Source organism: Ascaphus truei, chromosome 4 (assembly GCF_040206685.1).
Source record: "Ascaphus truei isolate aAscTru1 chromosome 4, aAscTru1.hap1, whole genome shotgun sequence".
Classification (NCBI taxonomy): Eukaryota; Metazoa; Chordata; class Amphibia; order Anura; family Ascaphidae; genus Ascaphus; species Ascaphus truei.
Window position 1 is genome coordinate 411,520,439 of NC_134486.1, and position 26,465 is coordinate 411,546,903.

Below are 26,465 nucleotides of genomic sequence, written 5' to 3' on the forward strand. Positions count from 1 at the left end.
AGGTAATTTTTCCATGTTATTTATCCCTCTCCCCCTGTAAAATACGAATGCAGAGTCTGCCAAACTATAGTTGCCAGTCAACCCTACTCAGTGCTTTTAAAATTGAGAAAAGACATGTTGCTGTAAACAGTTATAACGTTTAATGCCCCCCATTCTTGCTTTTATTTCCCTGATGTGTAAGATCACACACACAACCCACCCCGTACTCTATGGGGTGATTTTGTTTTCCCTTTTCGAAAGTTTAGCTCCTAAACAAAGGAGCACTGCGGCGGCGTGCCGCTGGGCCACTGCCCGCCCCCCTCACGTTCATTTAACCTGTGAGTGCGAGAGACTTGCACCACGGGTCCTACCATGGCTGGTCCCCCCAAACAATGTTTGGAAGCCGGGGTCCTCGGTTTACCCCTCCCCTCCCTCTCTATCCCTCCCCTCTTCCAAGTTTTGCAAGCATTTGCCACTACCATGTAATAATATGTATATCTTTCGTTGTATATGTTTCCATACCAGATTGTTTCCAAAGACGGATGTACCAACTCTTCGGCTGTATGTAAGTTATCACTCTGTTCATTTGTATTATAGAACCTTGAACCACCACCATGCCGATTAATATAATATCCCAAAACACCAAGGGCTTAAACACCCCCCGAAAGAGACGTATTGCTCTCTCGGAAGCCAAAAGACTGGCAGGAGATATAATCTTGCTACAAGAAACTCATTTGAAAAAAGAGGATCAGTCGCTGCTGTTCAGCAATGACTACCCCCTAATCTACCACTCATCAGCTCCCACGAAAAAAAATGACGTAGCAACACTTTTCCATAAAAATTTAAACTTCAAAGTAGACAAAATTAAAAATGATCTCGCTGGGAGAATTCTAATTATCACAGGGTCACTGGACTCCACTGATATAACAATAGTCAACACTTATGCCCCCAATGAAAATCAAGAATCCTTTTTCCAGGAACTAACAAATTTAATTCTCTCTGTCCAGAAAGGCCTTCTAATATTAGCAGGAGATCTAAACGCAATTATGGACCCAAATCTAGATAAATCTCCCAGTCCCCCCCCCGCCACAAAAAATAGCCCCCTCCACTCGGGGACTTGTATCTATGACCAAGGATCTATTGTTGGTAGACTCCTGGAGATTAGTCAATAGCAGTGTAAAGGATTTCTCCTTTTTCTCTCACCCCCATAATAGCTATTCTCGAATTGACTATATCCTAATAGACCAACAAATTAGCAATAATATTTCCTCAGCAGTAATTGCCCCCTCTGCTTGGTCAGACCACTCTACGCTTATAACCAAATTGGCTGGCCTCACGTCCAAAAATAAAACAAGGTCGTGGTCCTTGAATGAATCCCTACTACTGAACCCACAAAATCTCCAACTAATAGAAAAAGAACTGGCCCAATACTTTGAATTAAACAATACCCCAGAGGTTTCCTCTTTTACCCTTTGGGAGGCCCACAAATCAGTGATAAGAGGCAAACTGATTGCCCTGGCTTCTCAGAAAAAAAAAGAAAAAACAAAACAAATTGAAACACTAACACAAAAATTATCAGAACTAGAATCTACCCACAAGTCAAATCCATCTCGGAAAAATTACAGGCAGATAATCTCAGTGAGGGGCGAACTAAACCTTTTGTTAGTGTCAAACGCAGAAAGAGCTATAAGATGGACTCAACAGAAGTACTATGAAAAAAGTAATAAAGCAGATAGAATGTTGGCACGCAAATTAAAGCAAAAACAAGCTAAGGCTAAAATTCACAACATCTACACTAAAAATGGCTCAGTATCTCACAACCCCAAAATCATAAGTGATGCATTTAGGGATTACTACACATCCCTTTACAATCTACCAGGCCCAGTGGGAGACTCGGCTAAAGAGAAAAGAGCAAAAAAAATTCGAAATTATCTAGCAAAATGCCGACTCCCTACTCTAGACCCAAACGACATCACAAACCTTGAAAAAACTATAGAGCCCCTGGAAATTATGGAAGCAATAAAATCCCTGAAAATTGGGAAGGCCCCTGGTCCGGATGGATTCTCTAATCTTTATTACAAGAAATATTCCACAACTCTCCTCCCATTTCTTACCAAAGTCTTCAATGAGATGACACTAGGCGCTCCCCCTCCTAGAGACATGCTTCAAGCTACCATAGTGGTAATCCCCAAAGAGGGGAAAGATCCCCTGCTGTGCTCTAGCTACAGACCTATTTCGCTATTAAATACAGATTTAAAACTATACGCAAAGATTCTGGCCAACAGATTAAATCGTATCCTCCCTAAATTGGTTCATCCGGACCAGGTGGGGTTTGTCCTGGGCAGACAAGCCCTTGATAACACAAGGAGGACAGTGAATCTAATACACGTAGCAAATCTCACGAAGTGCCCTTCTCTATTACTTTCTTTAGACGCTGAAAAAGCGTTCGATCGATTAGATTGGCAGTTTATGTCAGCTACGCTTTCGCAGATGGGATTCACAGCCAAAATTTTAAATAGTATAAACACACTATACTCCACACCAACGGCCACTGTAAGGACGAACAGCTCTCTGTCTGACCCCTTTCCAATGTTAAATGGAACCAGGCAGGGTTGTCCGCTCTCACCTTTATTGTTTGCCTTAGCCATAGAACCATTAGCATGCCAGATAAGGATGAACCCCAATATTGCGGGTATTTCTGTTGGCCAGGAAGAATTCAAAATAGCTCTTTTTGCGGACGATATTCTATTGACACTTTCAAAACCCCTCACATCCCTCCCTAACCTTTTCCATGTATTATCAGAATTCGGCTCACTTTCAGGTTATAAAATTAACCATTCCAAATCCATGGCCATTAGTTTAAACCTCCCTAAAGAATTAGTAAAATTACTCCAACTAAATTTTGACTTTAAATGGAATGCGAACCATATTAAATATCTAGGGGTTCAACTAACAAAACATTATTCGACCCTATACAACGCAAATTTTAAATCCTTTTTTGAGCAGATAGTCAAGGACTTAGCCAATTGGAACCCATATATAATATCCTGGTTTGGGAGAATAACCACTATTAAAATGAACATTTTACCTCGACTCCTCTACCTCTTCCAAACTCTCCCGGTTAAAATCTGTCAGAAAGATCTAAACAATATTCAGAAGAAAATTTTGAAATTTGTCTGGCAAAACAGGCGACCTAGAGTCCGCAAAGATATTCTTTATAAGTCCAAATTAGAAGGAGGCTTAGCTCTTCCGAACTTACAAAACTACTATAGAGCAGCTCAATTAGGGCAACTTGTTAGCTGGCATTCAAACCCAACCGAAAGGAGGTGGGTCGAGATAGAGGATTTGATCTGTTCCCCATGCAAAATAAAAAATCTTCTCTGGCTCAACAAAAAGTCTAGACCACCCGAGAGTCTCAAGAACCCGGTGATATCCTTTGCCTGTAATCTCTGGGACTCCCTCAAATCCAAGTTTCAACTAACTGGTTCCCCTTCCCTCATGCAACCCCTATTCTCTGACCCCTCCCTTCCTTTTTACACAGAAAACCCGCTCTCCCATACCTGGGTTCAAAAAGGACTCACGAGAGTCAAGGATATTCTCACTCAAGGGAAAGTCCCCCCATTCGCTTCTTTACAAACGAATTATGACATCCCCACGGCCGACTTTTTCAGATTTCTCCAGGTTAGGCATTATATCCAATCAGTCTACAAATCAGGTCAACCCCAGGCTTTGACTTTATTTGAAGACTGGTGTCTACACCAGCCCCATATGAAGGGCATTACCTCCAGAGTATATCAAAGTTTATCCTCTATCAAGAGCAACCAAACCCCCGATAACTATATGGTATCCTGGGGAAAAGATCTTAATGTCTGTATAGATCTCGATACTTGGAAAGACATCTGGGAAGCTGCCTCCAAAAATTCATCGTGCGTTGTAATAAAAGAGAATATTTACAAGTTAATATACAGATGGTACATGACTCCTGCCAAACTGCACTCTTTTCTCCCAGGGGTCTCCCCACTATGCTGGCGTGGTTGTGGCGAAGTTGGGGATATTCTGCATATATTCTGGTCATGTCCCAAAATTCAACAAACTTGGACAGAGGTGTTCACCTTAATACACAAGATCCTAGAAATCACTGTCCCACATGACCCAGTATATATATTGTTAGGCAAGCCAATAGCCAATATTCCCCGAAAAAAAGCTAGAGTACTAACCCAAATGTTAAATGCTACACGGTGTACAATTGCCAAAAATTGGAAACAACCTGCCCCCCCCATCCTTAAACCAAATAAACAATAAAATCTGGCATATAGTTTATATGGAAAAACTCTCAGCCTATCTGAATGGCTCGACCTCACAATTCTCTGAGATTTGGGCTCCTTGGTTTCGCCATGCAGGTATATCCCCATACATAGATTAGAATACTTGGAACAGAGTGATATATGTGACAGTTAAATTGTTGTGTACAATGCTATATTTTTACAAATGCTATCCCTTCCCCCCCTCCCCTATCCCCCCCTCCCCTATCCCCCCTTTTATATGTTATATGTTTTGTTAATTTTTCTTTTGTATGAAAAAAAAAATGTTTAATAAAAATTTAAGTAAAAAAAAAAAAAAAAAAAAAGAACGAGCTTTGATCGTTAAATTACCGTGGGAACTTGGTCACGGCCAAGTTCATACATATTAAAATCATAACTTTGGTTCTGGGGCAGCTAGCGGTCCAATTCTTCTTGCCCCTAGCTCATGGGAACCCCCTTACTTGACCCCAACCAGGTCCGACGGGCAATGGCCACGAGAAAGTGTCGCTAGGTTTTAAAACCTCAAGTGCGAAAGTGTAAAAACATGAAGCCATTATCTCCGGATCGGTAAGAACTAGAGGGCTGGGATTTGGCCACCATGCAGCCACAGCTCCAGCATGATTGCATGGCAATTTCCAGCCCTCTCCGATCAACCGAACGGAGTATGGTTACCTGTCTAAATTGTGTTTCTGCCATTGACTCGAATGGCAGAGAAATGCAATCTGTGCAACATGTGGTTTTAAAATCCAATATTGTATCTCCGGTTTGGTGGGTCGCAGCGAGCTGAAAATTGGCCACCGTGGAGAGTCCCCTCCGGCATGAGGGCATGGCAAGTTTTAGCCCACTCGGCCCAGCCGAATGGAAAATTTTGATGTATATAAAATATTGTAAGTTCGCTATATTTTATGCCTACAGTAAAGCCCGCAAAAGTTACTGGCCCTTAAGGAATGTTAATGGTCAGGGGGCGACAGTGTGTCTACAGAAAGACCACTGATTAAAGGCTCAACCCCCCAGATTGTGTATACAGGGTGGAGATGAAGAGGGACATGGCCTTTCACGTGAAGTGCCATAATTCACACCTCCAGTCAGGATTCCCTGGCCCAGATCCCCATCTGGCAGACTTGTAGACGCCAACTCTTTAGAGTGGGGTTAGGGAAATGGGATCCTGATTGAGGGATTGTGCGCATGTGCCAGCTACCTGGCGGCAGGTACCAGATTGCTTCCCATGTTAGCTGGCAAAAGGTAATTGGACCCAGGTAATTGTCATCTAATACCTGAGTCCCAATGTTAGGAATAGAGCCCAAATCACATATAAACGATTGTAAGCTCTATGCCCAGTGTTCTTCGTGATTTTACCTGAATGATACCTGATGCCTGATGAACTCCTAACCTGAATCCTGGTTATTTCATTGTCCCTTCCCTACGTAAGTGTATATATTCCGTTTGTTATTTGTCCAACATTGTGTGTCCACCTTTCTTTTAAGGAATAAAATCTCTTTATTATATCACAGTCGTATTCAATTCAACCCAGTTATTTGGCGTATATTATAACCCTGTAAGCTACCGTGACAATGATGAACAGCCATCTTGAAGGCACGCCTCCTGGAAGTCTCCAGTGACATGTTTAAGGGGTCTCATTTGGGTAATTGCTATCTTTTTTTAACCAAATCTCACATCTACAAGTATCTGTTTTTCTTTTTTTAAGTGAGACTTGAGAAAAGATTGATTTCTTCTGGAAGCTCCTTTTCTGTGACATCACTGTGTCAAATTGTCATGAAGAAAACCTGGAATCAATTCTACATACAGTAGAAGTGGGACTGTGATAAAGAACAGGAATCAGAGAGGCTGCATGTCTATCTATCCTCCAACAGGATCATCCTGAGTCATTTCTCCCTCCACTACAGAGATAAATGAGAAATTTTACATATAGTGTTTGGGAAGAGGCCATGTCTTGAAGGGGCTGCCGGCTTATAACGCTTTGGCCAAAGAGTTTAACTAACTGACACTTACTTATGAGAAGACAAACAGTTCAGAATTTAACTATATATTTTTTTGTCATATTGGACGTAGCATTGGGAATCTTTGCCTGATGTTGTATGCATCCTGGGTCTGTGTTAAGTTATGTGGTTGCTAATGTATGTGCTAGCAGAGAGTATATATTGCTTTTGTGTTAACTGATACACATCTTTACTTCATGTATTCAACAATGCAAAATATTTTTGATACATAATAGTTTCCTTCAAAATAACTCATATGATACAAATTCGAACAACTGCTGTTTGATCAAGTACTAAACAGGTGTCCAAATTTTAATACAACTCCACCCCGTTATAGCGCGGTCCTCGGGGGCCACCCGATCCGACCGCGCTAGAACCGGGGTTGCGCTCATTTTTTTTAAAAATGGCCGCCGCGCGCCCGATCAGGAGGGAGGGAGGGAGGAAGGAGGGAAGGAAGGAAGGAAGGAAGAGGTGTCCGGAAGCCCTACACGTCCCCCAGCAGCGGCCCTCCGAGTCCAGCCGCAGCCTGCTCCTTACCTCCCACCCCCACCACGGCCTCCATGCCCCTCCACCGGCATCCACTTCCTCCCCCCCCGATGCCCCCACACCTACCGGCCCTCCGCGCCCGCCCTCCACGGCCCTCCCAGCCTGCTCTTCACTCACCCCCCCTACCGGCATCCACCCCTCCTACCTACACCCCCCCCTCCTCCTGATGACAGCTCCGCTCCGATCTCAGCAGCCGACACCAAAGGTAGGAAGTGGGAGGGGTGGTTTGAGTGTGGTGTGCTGTGTGCTGTGAGAGTGTGCTGTGTGCTGTGTGCTGTGAGAGTGTGCTGTGTGCTGTGAGTGTGCTGTGTGCTGTGAGCAGTGTGCAGTGAGTGCTGGGAGTGTGTGCAGTGTGAGTGTGCAGTGAGAGTGTGTGCAGTGTGCAGTGAGAGTGTGTGCAGTGAGAGTGTGTGCAGTGTGAGTGTGTGCAGTGTGCAGTGAGAGTGTGTGCAGTGTGCAGTGAGAGTGTGTGCAGTGAGAGTGTGTGCAGTGAGAGTGTGTGCAGTGTGCAGTGTGTGCAGTGTGTGCAGTGTGTGCAGTGTGTGCAGTGTGTGCAGTGTGTGCAAAATTTTTTTTTAAAAAATGTAAAAAAAAAATTTTTAATTCGGGTCCATGCTAAAACCGCGTTATAAGCGGATTCGCGTTATAGCGGATCGCGCTATAACGGGGTTGAGCTGTATGTTATAATACTTTAGTCCCATTGAAATGGGTCTGATGAATTTAAATGATTAAAGGAAATTACCTAGAGGATTTTATTACGTAAAAAAATAGATATAGATATGCCATTAGTAAACAAGAACTAATTTTTCAGACAACAATTCCATTTGATGCACACATTAATTGTAAGTATGTTACTTTATTATGTAACAGCAAGACATAAAACCCTTAATAGTACTGTATAGCATAAAAAAGTGGATCTTTCAAACGATAGAAATTAAAGTTACAAACATTAAGAATTTTAGCGTACTTCTAAATCCCCCTCATATTTTAGGATTTATTCAAATATGAAAATAAATTAAATTACCTGAAACATTATAGGTTCTGTTGCTGAAGAAAAATTTAATGATTTTGAAATATGTGTTTCAGCGTCAAATTTTTTCAGATATGCTTTTATCATCACGGTCTTTGCAGTTCCCTGCTCTCCAGTTAGCAAAACAGCCTGCAATGGAAAAACAACTTTCTTGTACTTTGATTGTAGCAATCTAATGTTGCCAATGGGGTATATAATGGTAAACTAATAATCTAAATAATTGTTGCAGAAGCAGGTTCTGAGATCATCAAGTTGCACATACAGTATTCACATATCAAAGTTACATTTACAAAAAAGTGCTTGCAGCAGCTATTGTAGTATTATGAGAAATAATTCTCTGCAACATTTCCAATGAAAGAAAAGAGTATACAGTATGTGGCAGACTATAAAGTCCACTTTCAGATGAGAACCCATATAAAAAGAGAGGGTTTCCAGACCTGAAAATGGTTAGTTAGAGTGGGAGATGTGTTATAGTCTCAGAAATACTGCAGGTGGGATAAAACTGATGAAAGGTATTTGGAACATTGCAAAGACTAGCTAGCTGCTACTCGTTAGGGCAATGGAGAAACAAATCTGAGAATCATCACAAAACTGACCACGCAAGCAATACTGTATGAATCATGGCAAAAGCAGAGCAAATCTGGGGCAAAATAACTGCACCATATGTATCAAAGCAAAAAGACCATTGAAATCAGTAGGGTTTTTTTGGTTGATGCATCGTGTACACTATTTTTGTGCACTGAGCTCTGTCTGTGTTTCATGTTGTCTCTGGTTTTAACTATATATTGCCATGCTCAGTAGTACTCCTCTGTGACACTTATACGCTTATATATGTTATGGTTATTTTGGGTTATTTTTATACGCTTATATATGTTGTGGTTATTTGTAGGTGTCCTGTATGTTTTACAATTCTTGTTCAGCTGGTCTTAGCTGATTGGAGGGTGGCTCCTCCTCCCTAGTTTGAAGCTCAACCCCTCCCACTTTTAAATGGTTAAAAGCTCACTCCACTGCATCTCCCACTCTCAGGGGAAATTGCTTGCTTGCAGATTGATTGTGACTAATCTAATACAGAGTGCTTTTCCTGGTAATGTACAGGTTAATAAGAGCTTCAATCAGACTTAGAACTATGCAACTTATTTTGACAGATTTATTATAAATCATTCTTCCTGGTAATGCACAGGTTATTAAGATTTTATATTATTGTTAGGTACCCTTGAGATGTGGTCTGCCGTATAGGGGCTCAAGGGCTTACAACACTTTGGCCAAAGAGTTAAACTAAAAGACCATTTTATTCAAAAGATATCTATATCTATATATTTAGGCACTGTACCGTGTATAGGTTTCATTGGATGTGCACTGAGCTCTGTCTGTGTTTCATGTTCTGTTTCTGGTTTTAACTATATATTGCCATGCTCAGTAGCACTCCTGTGTGACACTTATACGCTTATATATATGTTGTGGCTATTTTGGGGGTTCAATATGAACTTGTAGGTGTCCTGTATGTTTTACACTATTTTTGCCCCAGAATTGCTCCACTTTTGCCCTTTTAAATCAGTGTGCCTTATACAAGGGGATGTCATGGTGATTAAAGATAATTATGTGTATGTTATGAGTCGACAAAAACATATGCAAACTATTTGATAAAACGTTAGTTTTCCTTCCATTTCAGGGCCTTAGTTAACAACATGAAACATGCCCTTACCCCCTTGAAACAAAATCCCCAAAAGTTATTTGCCAGATATTCTATAGATATTGTATTCTATCCTAAATTGTATACATTAATATAACAGTCTTAAAACTTATATCATAAAATATTTAGACAGGCTAAAGCTTGTGATTCTTTTCTTTGCTAATCAAAGACAAATCAAACCACATCTATTCTGCGACTGTCTTCTTTTTCTAGTACCTATGCCTAGCAGTGGCCTTCACATGGAATATCTCTCTCTTCTCTCTCTTCTTTCTCTCTCTCTCCTCTCTCTCCTCTCTCTCTCTCTCTCTCTCTCTCTCTCATACAAGTAATATCAATTAAAAACTTACTTTATGTTGTTTTGCAATTGTTTCTATTAGAAACTGGGTTCTAACATTGTCAACATTTGGAACTAAAATAGATGCATATTGTGGAACATAATCGGTTGGATAAGAATATTGTTGAACCTTCTTACTCCAGTGTTCCCAGTCACCTGGAAAAAAGATGTACAAATAAATAGCTGTAATAATATGAGTGTATATTGGCTAAAAACATCATTGGTTTTATTAATCCAAAATTATTTTTTTCTTTTGAGACACTTTCCCTGTTTGAAAAGTATATTTATTTTATTTGGGCATGCCGTGACGTGGCTGCAGGCTTATAACCTTTTGGCCAAAGCGTTTAACTAAATGACCCCTTTTCATGAGCAGATAAGAGGAATTGCACAACATGTTGTGTCATTTTGTATGATGCGCTGGCCTTTCTGTTTTTGTTTGTATATTTATTTTATGTTCAGGTATTGTACTTAATGCACAAAAAAAACAGGCAACACTTCACTTAGCTTTGTTAATTATTTACATTATTTACCTCCATAATATGCTGTAGTCTGAATTCTGATATCAGGTTTTTATTGATTGAAATGGCAGATGGTGCCATTGTAAAATTGTTGCCATTCAGAATTGCAAACATCAACCAACCAACCAAAAGTTGAACTGATTTTTTTTCCTCTTACCATTTTCATTGACACCAAATTCAAACATTGGTTGGTGAATTCCTGGACCTGCTTCTGGTAAATCCAACTTGCTTTCATGACTTCTAAGATAAGCTTCCAATTTATCTCTGCTTTCTAGTTCAAGTAGTGCACCTAAGCTCCACATCAAACAAAATATGAATAACCTCTGAAGATGTCCTGGGCCTGTAATACCGCCTTCTTCTTTTGTGGGTATAGAACCCTCCAAAAGATTAATAGACTGTAATTTAGAAAGAAAAATGTGTTTAAGATTTGAATTAAGATATACAGGTTTCCTAACAGCAAATGCAAATAAATGTTATGTGTCTTATATAATTAGATTATATGATTCAAATAATGTGCTGATCAGGGCTGACGACAGGGAAAGACAGCGGTACTGCTGTCCTGGGCAAGGTGGGTTTAGGGGCCCGGCCCCTTCCTGCAAGTCATTGAGATGCAGGACGCAGGCACATGGGGATATCCCTTCCTCTCTGCTGAGCACTCAGTTTGCGGAGCATCAGGGAGGCGAGTAGGGTGAAGCAATCAACTGAGAAGTGTGAGGGAAGGTACAGACCAGGGGGAGAAACAGATATGAAAGGTGAAGAAGAGATCTATAAAGGAAGAAAAAAAAGCACCAAAGAAAAAAATACAGGAGAAGAAAGAAATACATAACAGTGAAAAAAATATGTATGAAGGGGTATTAAAGAATAGAAATAAAGTATGTGTGAGAAAATTGAGTTGGGGAAAGAAAGAGAGGCTTTGGGAGGGAGAAAAGATAGACATGAGGTGAAATTAATAAGATGAATACATGAGGGTATATCAGATAGAAATAATGATATAAAGAGTGTAAAAAAATAAAGACATGGCTGGGGGGAGAGAGAGATATGTAGAGGGGACAGAAAGACATGATGGGGGGTGAAGAGAGAGAGAGATATGCTGGGGGAGAGAGAGAAAGACATCCTGGGGGGACAGAGGAGAAAACATGCTGGGGAGGAGAGAGAAAGTGGAAAGGATAATGGCCACAAAGCGGACAGGAACGCAATGCTGAGGTGGGGATTAGAAAACACTGACCTAGATTTGCGAGGTCGCGTCTGGTGTGCAGGTATGTAGTAGTGGATAGCCGGGTCAGGGTAGGAGAATATAGGATGGTAGGAGTCAAGCCGAGGTCTAGGGTTGGAGAGATACAGATCGTAGGGGTCACTTAGCTAGGTCGTGGGTAGGAGAGAACAGAATGGTAGAGAGTAAGCCGGAGTCGAGGATAAGAGACAGCAGCGAAGTCCAATGCAAATGAGGCAAGTCAGGGTGAGACAAGGCAGGGTGCTTGCGACCGGCAAACGTCACAAGGTTTATGCTCAGCCAACTTTCTGGTGGAAGGGCTGAGCCTAAATAGGAGGACCGGCAAATCTGACGCCGGACTGCTCTTGCAGAGAGCATAGGTAATGAATATTGGAAGGTAGAATCGCCAAAGCCCCAAAAAAATGCACCATCAGCTCACCAAGTGGAGGGCTAAAAAAGTTTTAATAAGACTACATAAAATGAAAATAAGGAAACAAACAAAAGACTAATACATAACAACCCTACGCGTTTCAGGCTCCTCAGAGCCCTTTCTCAAGGGGGATAATGGGGACTGAAGGTACATCTAATATATATAGCCCCTCCTGTTCAATTAACACACAGCTGGAATGGATTGATATCACATTAATTGGCTAGCTTTAACAGCTTATATGCCTGTAGATGTTAAGGCAACCAATGGGTATTAAAGGGAACATACCGAAATGCTTGATCATAATCAAAGTAATTAAAGAATAAGACAATTCATATAATTACAAAAACATAAAAAGACAATTCTTATGTTTGAGTATTTTCTCAGTGGTGCAATCCCATATAATAATGATAACGTTTATAAAGAGACATGGTATAGTCCATTAATACAAAGGGAAAGGGGGGAGGGGAAGAGGGGAAAGGAATTATAACAAGGGATTGATTGGGTGAAATGATAGGTTAACAAAGGGTAGTCATGGCAGTCATAAAAATAATGCTTAATGTCTATAAGACAAATAATCACATAATCACAAGTGATTGCTTTAAAATAAACAACAGGATTACTAAACTATATTGGTCATAACAAATGCTGAATAGAAAAACCAGATGTAAATATTCATAAACATTATGCAATTTGAATCTAAATTCATGAACATGTTAAAGAAAGTATTTAAGGTCCCACTCTGTATTCAACCCTTTAGGAATTAATGTATCGAGTGTAAAAATCCAGTGGGCCTCTCTACGGTAAAGTGTATTAATTCTATCACCGCCCCTGTAATGTATGTTTATTTTAAAGCAATCTCTTGTGATTATGTGATTATTTGTCTTATAGACATTAAGCATTATTTTTATGACTGCCATGACTACCCTTTGTTAACCTATCATTTCACCCAATCAATCCCTTATTATAATTCCTTTCCCCTCTTCCCCTCCCCCCTTTCCCTTTGTATTAATGGACTATACCATGTCTCTTTATAAACGTTATCATTATTATATGGGATTGCACCACTGAGAAAATACTCAAACATAAGAATTGTCTTTTTATGTTTTTGTAATTATATGAATTGTCTTATTCTTTAATTACTTTGATTATGATCAAGCATTTTGGTATGTTCCCTTTAATACCCATTGGTTGCCTTAACATCTACAGGCATATAAGCTGTTAAAGCTAGCCAATTAATGTAATATCAATCCATTCCAGCTGTGTGTTAATTGAACAGGAGGGGCTATATATATTAGATGTACCTTCAGTCCCCATTATCCCCCTTGAGAAAGGGCTCTGAGGAGCCTGAAACGTGTAAGGTTGTTATGTATTAGTCTTTTGTTTGTTTCCTTATTTTCATTTTATGTAGTCTTATTAAAACTTTTTTAGCCCTCCACTTGGTGAGCTGATGGTGCATTTTTTTGGGGCTTTGGCGATTCTACCTTCCAATCTTCATTACCTATGCTGTCGTTGCTTGATTGGAGAGACGCGCTGAGGATCTGAGGGTACGTGGGTGTTGGCATTCACTACATTCTCCCCCGTGAAATCACGTGTCTACATAGGAGAGGAAGATTTTCCGGACGGACCGGACGTGCTATGACGCACTTCCGGCACTCGGGAACTCTACGCCAGAGATGAGAGACCGTGCAGTGGATTTCCAGGACGTTTTAGTCTATGCTGCTAACAGGGCTGCGTTATGAGGAGTGCTACAAGAGGGATCCATAGAGGTACCGACATAGTCTCTCTTTTTTCTCAGGATCTCAGGTAGCGTTTTTCCATTGGAACTCCCTTTCCCTAATACGCAGTTCACAGTGTTTTCTCCATCTACATCAACATTCGTGTTACACCCACGTTTTTGATTCCCCTCGTTGCTTACCTCAGCAGCCTACACTTACATTATATCATTGTCTATTTTTTGGAACTCTCTGTTAAAGCTGTGAGTAGCGTTACCACTGACCTGCTCTTGCAGAGAGTTGAAATGAAAAGTAGTGCACCGCCAAAAAACGTAGGAGAAGGGTCCATATAATGCAAAAAGAATTTAATAGAAAGACAATAGCATAGAGGAAAAATCTCCTACGCGTTTTGTACTTTATCAAAGAGTAAAACTCACTTGTGTCCTGCAGTCTTTTTAAATCCCTGCTCAGTACTCTGTTTCGCACCCAAAAGCGTGGTGGCGTCATGACATCTGACACAAAGAGCATGCGCATTGCACTGAACCGCCCCTATGACGTCAGCGCTACTCCGTGAGAAAGAGAACGGAGCCATGGAGGGATCAAAAAAAGAGAAAACGATTCTGAAATCACTCCGTTGGAGCATCCAAAACCAGGACGGAAGACAGAGCCTGCTCCATTCTACTACAAGAGCAAAGATGGTGATCCAATCGGAAAAAGCGGAGCACAACTGTAGGAAGGATGGGGGCTGAACACAGACGGTGAGGTTAAAAGAAGAAACTTTAATCCATAGTATACGAGGAGACACACAATCAAATACTCTGACGCGTTTCAGGCGGGACGCCCTTTGTCAAAGAGTATGCTCGCGTCTGATATTGCCCGCATAGTTATAGAGGATCCCCCGCCCCAAGTGGCGCGAAAATCCCCACAGACGAATGCGATTGGCGGACTAACACAACCAACCAGCAACCTGTTGGGGGACGCATCCCTCCATAGGAGCGGAGGACCCTGTACAACAAAGCGGAGACAAATACAGAAAACACAAATCACATATACAAATAACTTATGAAAAACATAAATCTACAAGTACATTAAAACAACGAACTGGTCTGATACGTGGAAGAGTGGAACGGAGTGAAACGGTCTCATCCCTTATTGAGACGATAAGTCTAAGGAATCCCCACCAGATACAGTGTATCAGGACTATTAAATAATTAATGTATAATCCATATGAAGAATAAACAATGTCCCGCTAAGGAGAGAAAGAGACAACACAGTGAAACATACAGAAAGCCATATATGGATATAGCTCCAAGCTAAATGCTCAACCTCACGGAGGTATATTAATGAATATATCAACTCATAGTCCATATAGATGCTGTATGATACTAAAGAGTGAGGAAAGGCATGAGCAGGATGACAAAATTATTGCTATACAGACAGTGTGAGCATATGCGGTCCATTGAAGAGAACAGTAGAATAATGCAGCGTAATTCCACATAGTCTTGTGCCCTAGAGGTAACAGAGAAAGATATTAATCACCAGAATAAACTGGCTAGATCCATGTATTTAGCATGAACACTCTAATAACCTTCTATATTAGCCAAGCGTAGTAGTATGTATTTAATAAATGTGAATCCTAATGGTATCAGACAGAGCTCTACTGTCGACTACATACAAATTTACAGTTCTGGACAGTAATATATTATTGGACATTACATCAAATTGGTCCACAAACTGAAGGACTATAATTATGATCCTTATAAATAAATAGAGAAAAAGGAATCATTTCAGAAAATGTTTAAATTCCCAATCTATATTCACACCCTTGGGTACCAACGTCCCAAGGGCATATATCCACTGCATCTCTTTGCACATGAGGAGGGATTCTCTATCCCCTCCTCTCTCGTTGGTGTGAACATGTTCTATCCCACTAAACAAAAAAGTACTTAATGACCCTTCAGGACAGTGATTGAAATGGCGTGCCACAGGGAATCTTTCATCCTTATTTTTAATACTCCTCACATGTTCAGCTACTCTCACTTTGAGTGCTCTAATGGTCCTTCCCACGTAACCGCTACCACATGAACATCTGAGTATATAAATGACATGGTTTGTGTTACATGTTATAAAGGAACCAATATGGTGTCTCTGACCTGTATGCACATTTCTAAAGGATTTCATAGGTGTCCCAAACTTACAAAGGTTACAATTACCACATCTAAAGAAACCCCTCGGGGTATTCTTGATAGTATCTATTTTCGTGGTAAACATACTTGGTGAGATATGACTCCCGATGGTCCTTGCTTTTCTGAAAACAAACCTGGGGTTGGACTTAGGGTAGCTTTCTAAGTCTTTGTCTAGTCTCAAAATCTCCCAGTGTCTATTTAGGATGGTTTTAATCTGATCGGCTTGTTTAGAAAATGTGGTTATATATAATGGTATATCTTTGTTCATGTGCAACGGAGAGTTTACCTTCCCCTTTTTATTATTATGCTTAGCAGTTTTTGCTTTGTCTAGTAATTCAGCTCTATCTGTTTGAAGAGCCTGTTCGAAGGCCGCCCCAATGTCAGAGTCACTATACCCCCGATCTTTAAATCTCAATCTTAGCTGTTCAGCTTCTACTGAGAAGGATTCTTCGGTGGAACAGATCCTCCTCAATCTACAGTATGAACTGTACTTTGGGAATACCCCTAAGTAGTGATCTGGGGTGAGCACTATTGGCTCTGAGGAGGGAGTTTCGTGAATTCTTCTTTCTGTAGATATTTTCTGTATTTTCAAATTTAAATCCACATAAAGATGCAAATCCAAATAGTCAATTTGGGTATCATGATGTATATGGGTAAATTTTAAGTTATATACATTATCATCCAGATATTCAAAGAAGGCCAAAAGTGTCTGTAAGTCCCAACACCAAATTAATATAACGACGATAGTAAACTATATATTCTCTAAAAGGGTTAATATCACCGAATATGTGAGTAGTTTCCCAAAAGCCAATAAAAAGGTTCACGTAAGAAGGAGCAAAAGAAGTGCCCATTGCTGTGCCCTGTATCTATAAATAATATTGTTTATCAAATAAAAAGTAATTATGTTGTAATAAAAACATAACACAATCTAAAATAAACGTGCTCTGTGCTAAGTGTATATTGGAAAAATTCAAAAAGTGACTAATTGCTCTAGTGCCCATAGTGTGATCAATTATCGTGTATAGCGAGGTCACATCAAGTGTGATCCACATATATGTGTTGGACCATGTGATATTTTGGATATCTGAAAGTAAATCAAGAGAGTCTCTCAAGTACGATGGAAGCTGTTTTACTAGGGTCTGTAAAAAATAATCCACATACCTAGATAGACCATATCCCAAAGATCCAATGCTCGATATAATCGGTCTGCCTGGAGGGCAGACCAGAGACTTATGGACCTTTGGGAGATGGTGACAAATAGGTACCGTGGGAAAAGGGTTGTATAAATATGTGGATTCTTGATTAGACAGAACTCCTAACTCTCTCCCCAGGTCAATCAAATCCCGAATTTCAGCAAGGTAGGGCTGTATGGGATCCTTGTCTAGTTTACAATATGCCTGCCTATTATTCAGTTGTTTGAGAGCTTACGAATAATAGGCATCAATATGCATCACCACCACTGCTCCTCCTTTGTCTGCATTCTTGATTATAATCTCCTTTTTGTTCTTGAGAGAATGTAGACATTGGCGTTCCTCTCTAGAGATATTATCGTAAGCTGATTTGGAGAAAGTAAACCCCCTAGCTAGAGTTTGGAGATCCTTCTCTACCAATCTCTCAAAGGTCTCCAGATGTGGTCCTTTTGAAAAAGAAGGACAGAAAACAGACCTGCTTTTGAAGTCAGTCTGTTTACTGTCGTCAGGAAGTTGAATTGTTCCGCCAAATCTGGAGACTGTAACTCATTGGTATCCTGTTCTCTAAGTAAATCCTTCATGTCTTGAAGTACAGTGTATTCTCTAAATGATAGTCTGCCGCTGTGTGCATCGTCAGCGGGAGAGCCTGGGCAAATATTGTCCAGGCTGTCCGGCGGAGGGCGCCCCCTATCCCAGCTTGCTGGAAAGAAAGAATTTTTTAAGAGACAATTTTCTGACATATTTTTGAAGGTCAATGACTGTGCTGAACAGATCAAAATCACCCCTAATCGCAAAATTCAACCCTTTGCTCAACACAGTCATCTCTCCCTCTGTCAGTTCTATACCTGATATATTCAAAACATTATCATTAGAGGTCAAGAGTCCAACTTTCTTCTCTTTTGCGCCCCTTCTTTTGGACGAGCGCCTAATCCTTTTTGGTGTTTTTTTGAGTTCTTGGAACTCCTAAGGTCATAAGATGTAGACGCTTCATGTCTCCTATGTCGTGCCTCATAGTCCGTATCTTCTCGACACCTATCCGTGTCTTCATCTGTGGAGAAAGAGACGGTTAATGGACGAGTGTCACTATGCGAGACATCCGAAAGACTTGAGGCTTCTGAATATTTCTTCAGGATTGACTTCTTTGGTGTAGATTTTCTAGGACGGTCTGTCTTCCTGTTGGAATTTTTCTTCTGTGTGTTATCTTGAGGATTCGGTGTCCTCAGTGGCGGTGGTTTCTGCCTGTTTTCTAGTCATAATTTCATCTTCCATTTTCTCCACAAATTGGGATAGTTTGGCATCCATTGCTTCAAACTCCTCCATATCCCTGAAGGTATTAAGATTCTGTTGTAAATCATTGATCGTCTTCTTGACAATGTTCCTCTCTTGAACTTTAGTTTTGATAATAAGATCCATCAGTTTCATTGAGCACTCATCCAGGATTTTGGTCCACTCTAATTCGAATTTTTTAGATGGAAAGCCAAATGAGGGCATCTTTATAACACGGAGCCCTCTCGGTATCATTTTAGAGATAAGATAATTATCCAGTGATGTGATGTCCCACCATAATCGGATATTAGTCGAAAGTGCTTTTTCCAATTTACTAAAGTATAAGGTAAGGTCCACATTGTCCTCACAGCTGTTCAACGTAATACAGTACCGACCAACTTTATTCTTACTTGGCTAGCTCCGCGAATTTCGGAATATCCCGGTGATGTGCGGTTTAGTGTCGTTTTCTCCCGGGGTGTATTGTGTTCTTTCGCGCCCATGATTTAAGCATTTTATTCCCGCTGGCTGCAATACTGCAATGCCGTGTAAAAACACATAAGGGCGTTTGCGAGCTGTTGTCTTTGAAGCCGAGAAATTCATGAATTGTAATGCAGTATATACTGAATATATACAGTATATACTGTATAACAACAACCACTATAAACCCTAACATACACATACAGTACTGTATATGCACATCAATGATACTATAGGCCATCCCCTGGCGAGATGTGTTTGCAGCAGAGAGAGAACCGCTGCTCTCTCTGCGCAAACATCGGCACATTAAAAATTATTTCAAATACATTTTTATTCATAGTGTAGATGTGCAGGGGGTCTCCGGAGCCGAACCGCGTTGGTTTCAGGTCCGGGGACCCCCTACTTCCCGAGATACAGCACCCTTTATGAGGTGCCGGTATCCCTCTGCATTTAAAGGTCCCGATCACGTGACCGCGGCATTTAAACAAGCAGAGGGATACCGGCACCCCATAAAGGGACCTGTATCTCGGGAAGCAGGGGGTCCCCGGACCTAAAACCAAAACGTTTCTGCTCCGGAGACCCTCTGCACATGTACAGTATAAATAAAACACATATATAAATAAACACTCGTTCCTTACCTTAGCGGCTATGTGCTATGGTAACGAAGCAGCATTTCTGTATTTTAATAATATTGTACAGTGAGCAGGGGGTTCCCTGAGCCAGAAATTAATGCTCATGGGACCCCCTGCTCCTGCACAATATTATTAAAAAAACAGAAATGCTGCTTCATTACCATAGCTGATAGCTGCTAAGGCAATGAAGGGGTTAACCCACCGTGCCCGCTTTATTGTGGGTAGCGGGGGTGGGTGAAGGGGGTATTTGGCCCTTGGTGTGAGTTTAGGACTTGCGGGGGGTTGCGGGTGCACTTAACCCCTTCACGACCGAAGCAGTTAATACCGCTACGGTCATGAAGGGGTTAACCCCTACCGCTACCCCCCCTCGCAAGCCCTAAACAACCACCGTTGGAGCTAATACCCCTTCACCCACCCCCACTACCCACAATAAAAAAAACTCACACACAGCAGCCGCCCAGAAAATAAATAAATAAATCTAAATAAATAAACGAATATAAATAAATACATTTAAAATACATTTTTATTCATAGTGTAGATGTGCAGGGGGTCTCCGGAGCTGAACCGCGTTGGTTTCAGGTCTGGGGACCCCCTGCTTCCCGAGATACAGCCCCCTTTATGAGGTGCCGGTATCCCTCTGCATTTCAAGGTCCCGATCACGTGACCGCGGCATGTAAACAAGCAGAGGGATACCGGCACCCCATAAAGGGACCTGTATCTCGGGAAGCAGTGGGTCCCCGGACCTAAAACCAAAACGTTTCTGCTCCGGAGACCCTCTGCACATGTACAGTATAAATAAAACACATATATAAATAAACACTCGTTCCTTACCTTAGCGGCTATGTGCTATGGTAACGAAGCAGCATTTCTGTATTTTAATAATATTGTACAGTGAGCAGGGGGTTCCCTGAGCCAGAAATTAATGCTCATGGGACCCCCTGCTCCTGCACAATATTATTAAAAAACAGAAATGCTGCTTCATTACCATAGCTGATAGCTGCTAAGGCAATGAAGGGGTTAACCCACCGTGCCCGCTTTATTGTGGGTAGCGGGGGTGGGTGAAGGGGGTATTTGGCCCTTGGTGTGAGTTTAGGACTTGCGGGGGGTTGCGGGTGCACTTAACCCCTTCACGACCGAAGCAGTTAATACCGCTACGGTCATGAAGGGGTTAACCCCTACCGCTACCCCCCCCGCAAGCCCTAAACAACCACCGTTGGAGCTAATACCCCCTTCACCCACCCCCACTACCCACAATAAAAAAAACTCACACACAGCAGCCGCCCAAAAAATAAATAAATAAATCTAAATAAATAAACGAATATAAATAAATACATTTAAAATACATTTTTATTCATAGTGTAGATGTGCAGGGGGTCTCCGGAGCTGAACCGCGTTGGTTTCAGGTCTGGGGACCCCCTGCTTCCCGAGATACAGCCCCCTTTATGAGGTGCCGGTATCCCTCTGCATTTCAAGGTCCCGATCACGTGACCGCGGCATGTAAACAAGCAGAGGGATACCGGCACCCCATAAAGGGACCTGTATCTCGGGAAGCAGTGGGTCCCCGGACCTAAAACCAAAACGTTTCTGCTCCGGAGACCCTCTGCACATGTACAGTATAAATAAAACACATATATAAATAAACACTCGTTCCTTACCTTAGCGGCTATGTGCTATGGTAACGAAGCAGCATTTCTGTATTTTAATAATATTGTACAGTGAGCAGGGGGTTCCCTGAGCCAGAAATTAATGCTCATGGGACCCCCTGCTCCTGCACAATATTATTAAAAAACAGAAATGCTGCTTCATTACCATAGCTGATAGCTGCTAAGGCAATGAAGGGGTTAACCCACCGTGCCCGCTTTATTGTGGGTAGCGGGGGTGGGTGAAGGGGGTATTTGGCCCTTGGTGTGAGTTTAGGACTTGCGGGGGGTTGCGGGTGCACTTAACCCCTTCACGACCGAAGCAGTTAATACCGCTACGGTCATGAAGGGGTTAACCCCTACCGCTACCCCCCCCGCAAGCCCTAAACAACCACCGTTGGAGCTAATACCCCCTTCACCCACCCCCACTACCCACAATAAAAAAAACTCACACACAGCAGCCGCCCAAAAAATAAATAAATAAATCTAAATAAATAAACGAATATAAATAAATACATTTAAAATACATTTTTATTCATAGTGTAGATGTGCAGGGGGTCTCCGGAGCTGAACCGCGTTGGTTTCAGGTCTGGGGACCCCCTGCTTCCCGAGATACAGCCCCTTTTATGAGGTGCCGGTATCCCTCTGCATTTAAAGGTCCCGATCACGTGACCGCGGCCTGTAAACCAAGCAGAGGGATACCGGCACCCCCTAAAGGGGCCTGTATCTCGGGGAGCAGGGGGTCCCCGGACCTAAAACCAAAACGTTTCTGCTCCGGAGACCCTCTGCACATCTACAGTATGAATTAAACACACACATCAATAAAGAATCGTTCTTTACCTTTGCGGCTATGTGCTATGGTAATGAAGCAGCATTTCTGTATTTTTAATAATATTGTACAGTGAGCAGGGGGTTCCCTGAGCCAGAAATTAATGCTCATGGGACCCCCTGCTCCTGCACAATATTATTAAAAAAACAGAAATGCTGCTTCATTACCATAGCTGATAGCTGCTAAGGCAATGAAGGGGTTAACCCACCGTGCCCGCTTTATTGTGGGTAGCGGGGGTGGGTGAAGGGGGTATTTGGCCCTTGGTGTGAGTTTAGGACTTGCGGGGGGTTGCGGGTGCACTTAACCCCTTCACGACCGAAGCAGTTAATACCGCTACGGTCATGAAGGGGTTATCCCCTACCGCTACCCCCCCCCCCCCCCCGCAAGCCCTAAACAACCACCGTTGGAGCTAATACATCCTTCACCCACCCCCACTACCCACAATAAAAAAAACTCACACACAGCAGCCGCCCAAAAAATAAATAAATAAATCTAAATAAATAAACGAATATAAATAAATACATTTAAAATACATTTTTATTCATAGTGTAGATGTGCAGGGGGTCTCCAGAGCTGAACCGCGTTGGTTTCAGGTCTGGGGACCCCCTGCTTCCCGAGATACAGCCCCCTTTATGAGGTGCCGGTATCCCTCTGCATTTAAAGGTCCCGATCACGTGACCGCGGCATGTAAACCAAGCAGAGGGATACCGGCATCCCCTAAAGGGGCCTGTATCTCGGGGAGCAGGGGGTCCCCGGACCTAAAACCAAAAGTTTCTGCTCCGGAGACCCTCTGCACATCTACAGTATGAATTAAACACACACATCAATAAAGAATCGTTCTTTACCTTTGCGGCTATGTGCTATGGTAATGAAGCAGCATTTCTGTATTTTAATAATATTGTACAGTGAGCAGGGGGTTCCCTGAGCCAGAAATTAATGCTCAGGGGACCCCCTGCTCCTGCACAATATTATTAAAAATACAGAAATGTTTCTTCATTACCATAGCTGATAGCCGCTAAGGCAATGAAGGGTTAAGGCAGAATAAACAATAAATACATTAAATACATAATTTTAATGTGTGTGTTAAACCTCCCTGCCTTGACTGTAAACTGTGTAAGACCCCCTCCCCCTATTGTGTGTGTTAAACTTCCCTGCCTTGACTAATCTATGTAAAAAAACCTCCCCCTATTGTGTGTGTTAAACTTCCCTGCCTTGACTGTAATCTATGTAAAAAACCCTCCCCCTATTGTGTCTGCTAAGCTTCCCTGCTTTGACTAATCTATGTAAGCCCCCCTCCCCCTATTGTGTCGGTTAAATCTCCCTGCCTGTGTTTCTGTGAGTTCAGTGTACTGTATGTAAATGTGGGGAGGGGGAGGGGGATCCCGTGTAAATAACCACACCAACACCCACTACCCACTACCCACAATTAAAAAAATTCACACACAGCAGCAGCACAATAAATAAATAAATCTAAATAAATAAATAAATACATGAATATAAATAAATACATTTAAAATACATTTTTATTCATAGTGTAGATGTGCAGGGGGTCTCCGGAGCTGAACCGCGTTGGTTTCAGGTCCGGGGACCCCCCTGCTCCCCGAGATACAGGCCCCTTTATGAGGTGCCGGTATCCCTCTGCATTTAAAGGTCCCGATCACGTGACCGCGGCCTGTAAACCAAGCAGAGGGATACCGGCACCCCCTAAAGGGGGCTGTATCTCAGGAAGCAGGGTGTCCCCTGACATAAAACCACAGCGGTTCAGCTCCGGAGACCCCCTGCACATCTACACTATGAATAAAAATGTATTTTAAATGTATTTATTTCTATTCATGTATTTATTTATTTATTTAGATTTATTTATTAATTGTGCTGCTGCTGTGTGTGATTTTTTTTTATTGTGGGTAGCGGGGGTGGGTGAAGGGGGTATTAGCCCCAACGGTGGTTGTTTAGGGCTTGCGGGGGGGTAGCGGGTGCACTTAACCCCTTCACGACCGTAGCGGTATTAACTGCTACGGTCGTGAAGGGGTTAAGTGCACCCGCAACCCCCCCGCAAGTCCTCAACTCACACCAAGGGCCAAATACCCCCTTCACCCACCCCTGCTACCCACAATAAAAAAAATTCTCGCACAGCAGCCCCACAATTAATAAATAAATCTAAATAAATAAATAAATACATGAATATAAATAAATATATATGTGTATATATATATATACAGCTAAACCCCGTTATAACGCGCCTTGTTATACCGCGATTCGGTTATAACGCGGTTTTCCCGTGGCTCCTGTTTTTTTTGCACACTGCACACACTGCACACACTCACTGCACACACACTGCTCATTGCTCACACTGCCACACTGCACACACACTGCACACTGCACACACAATGCACACTGCACACACACTGCTCATTGCTCACACTGCACACACTGACACACTGCACACACACTGCACACACACTGCACACTGCACACACACTGCTCATTGCTCACACTGCACACACTGACACACTGCACACACACTGCTCATTGCTCACACTGCACACACTGACACACTGCACACACACTGCACACACACTGCACACTGCACACACACTGCTCATTGCTCACACTGCACACACTGACACACTGCACACACACTGCACACACACTGCACACACACTGCACACACACTGCTCATTGCTCACACTGCACACACTGACACACTGCAGACACACTGCACACACACTGCTCATTGCTCACACTGCACACACTGACACACTGCACACACACTGCACACTGCACACACACTGCACACTGCACACACACTGCTCATTGCTCACACTGCACACACTGACACACTGCACACACTGCACACACACTGCACACACACTGCACACTGCACCCACACACTGCTCATTACTCACACTGCACACACTGACACACTGCACACACACTGCTCATTGCTCACACTGCACACACTGACACACTGCACACACACTGCACACTGCACACACACTGCACACTGCACACACACTGCTCATTGCTCACACTGCACACACTGACACACTGCACACACACTGCACACTGCACACACACTGCATTCTATACAAGCTTAAACTAAAAGGAGGAGCATTAAACACTCTTTAAATATAAAAAGTTATCACAACTCACAAAAATTCCCACTTCTAAAGGACCAATTTATAGCTATATACTGTATTAATAAATAATGCACCCTTACAAATACTGTATATACTGCTCCAAGTCAGTGGAAAATCTAACTTGTGTGGGCTGGTAGGATGGCCTGGTGCAGCGCGGGGGGAAAGGTAGGTGGGTGTTAGGGCCCGGGGCGGGGGGTGGGAAGTCATTGTGCTGTGGGGGGGTGGCGGGGCCCTGCACACTCACACACACTTACACACACTTATGCACACTTACACACACTCACAGACACTTACACACACTTACAGACACTCACAGACACTCACACACACTCACACACACTCAGACACTTACACACACTTACAGACACTCACAGACACTCACACACACTTACACACACTTACACACACTCACAGACACTTACACACACTTACACACACACTCAGACACTTACACACACTCACAGACACTTACACACACTTACAGACACTCACAGACACTCACAGACACTTACACACACTTATGCACACTTACACACACTCACAGACACTTACACACACACTCAGACACTTACACACACTTACAGACACTTACACACACTCACAGACACTTACACACACTCACAGACACTTACGCTTCAGACCGTGGCGATTTTTAAATATAGTACCAGAAAGTACTGCCGTTGCGGTGGTGGCGTCGGTGGGGAGGTCGCGCGGCAGGGAGCTGAATACTGGCGGAAACTGGTTGTATAGCGTTTTTTTTCTATTCACGTGGTGTCAGGGGGAAGCCGGGACCGGAGGGGCATCCCCGCTCCCATCTCCTGCCCCGCGGGCTGTCCCGCAGTGACAGGGGGAAGCGGGGACCGGAGGGACATGCCCGCTCCCATCTCCTGTCCCGCGGGATGAATCTGCGTTAAACCGGGAGCTGTGATAGACAGGTTTTAACAAGGAAACGTGAAAAACAGACGGTATTCTCATTGATGCTGGAAGTTTTAGACGATATGCCACCGGGTTTATTCTCTCCAGGACTTGGTCCTCTCCGTTTGCCCATTCGTCTGGGGATGGTATCCAGAAGAGAAATGCAAGGATATGCCCAGTCTCTTTGAGAAGGCCCGCCAGAACCTGGAGATGAACTGGGAGCCTCTGTCAGAGATGATAGTCAATGGGAGTCCGTGAAGATGGAAGACCTCTCTTGTGAAGATGTCCGCAAGGGTTGGAGAATGGGGAAGACCACAGAGCGGAACGAAATGTGCCTGTTTGGAGAAGCAGTCTATAATGACCAATATGGTATTCATGCCCTTGGAGACAGGGAGCTCTACAATAAAGTCCATCAATAAATGGTTCCAGGGTTGGTCAGGGAT

The 26,465-nt window shown here is 42.7% G+C and overlaps 1 protein-coding gene across 4 annotated transcripts in view; it reads right to left on the reverse strand.

The window, feature by feature from the left end:
* The window catches only part of DNAH8 (dynein axonemal heavy chain 8), a 1,091,167-nt gene that overhangs the window by 365,673 nt on the left and 699,029 nt on the right, over positions 1–26,465 (reverse strand). For all 4 annotated transcript variants that reach the window (XM_075598772.1, XM_075598771.1, XM_075598773.1 and 1 more), the window contains 3 exons: positions 10,553–10,790; positions 9,891–10,033; positions 7,848–7,982 (listed from right to left, as the gene is read on the reverse strand). In XM_075598772.1, the coding sequence (XP_075454887.1) occupies positions 7,848–7,982; positions 9,891–10,033; positions 10,553–10,790 (516 nt within the window). The remainder of the gene's footprint in view (positions 1–7,847; positions 7,983–9,890; positions 10,034–10,552; positions 10,791–26,465) is intronic.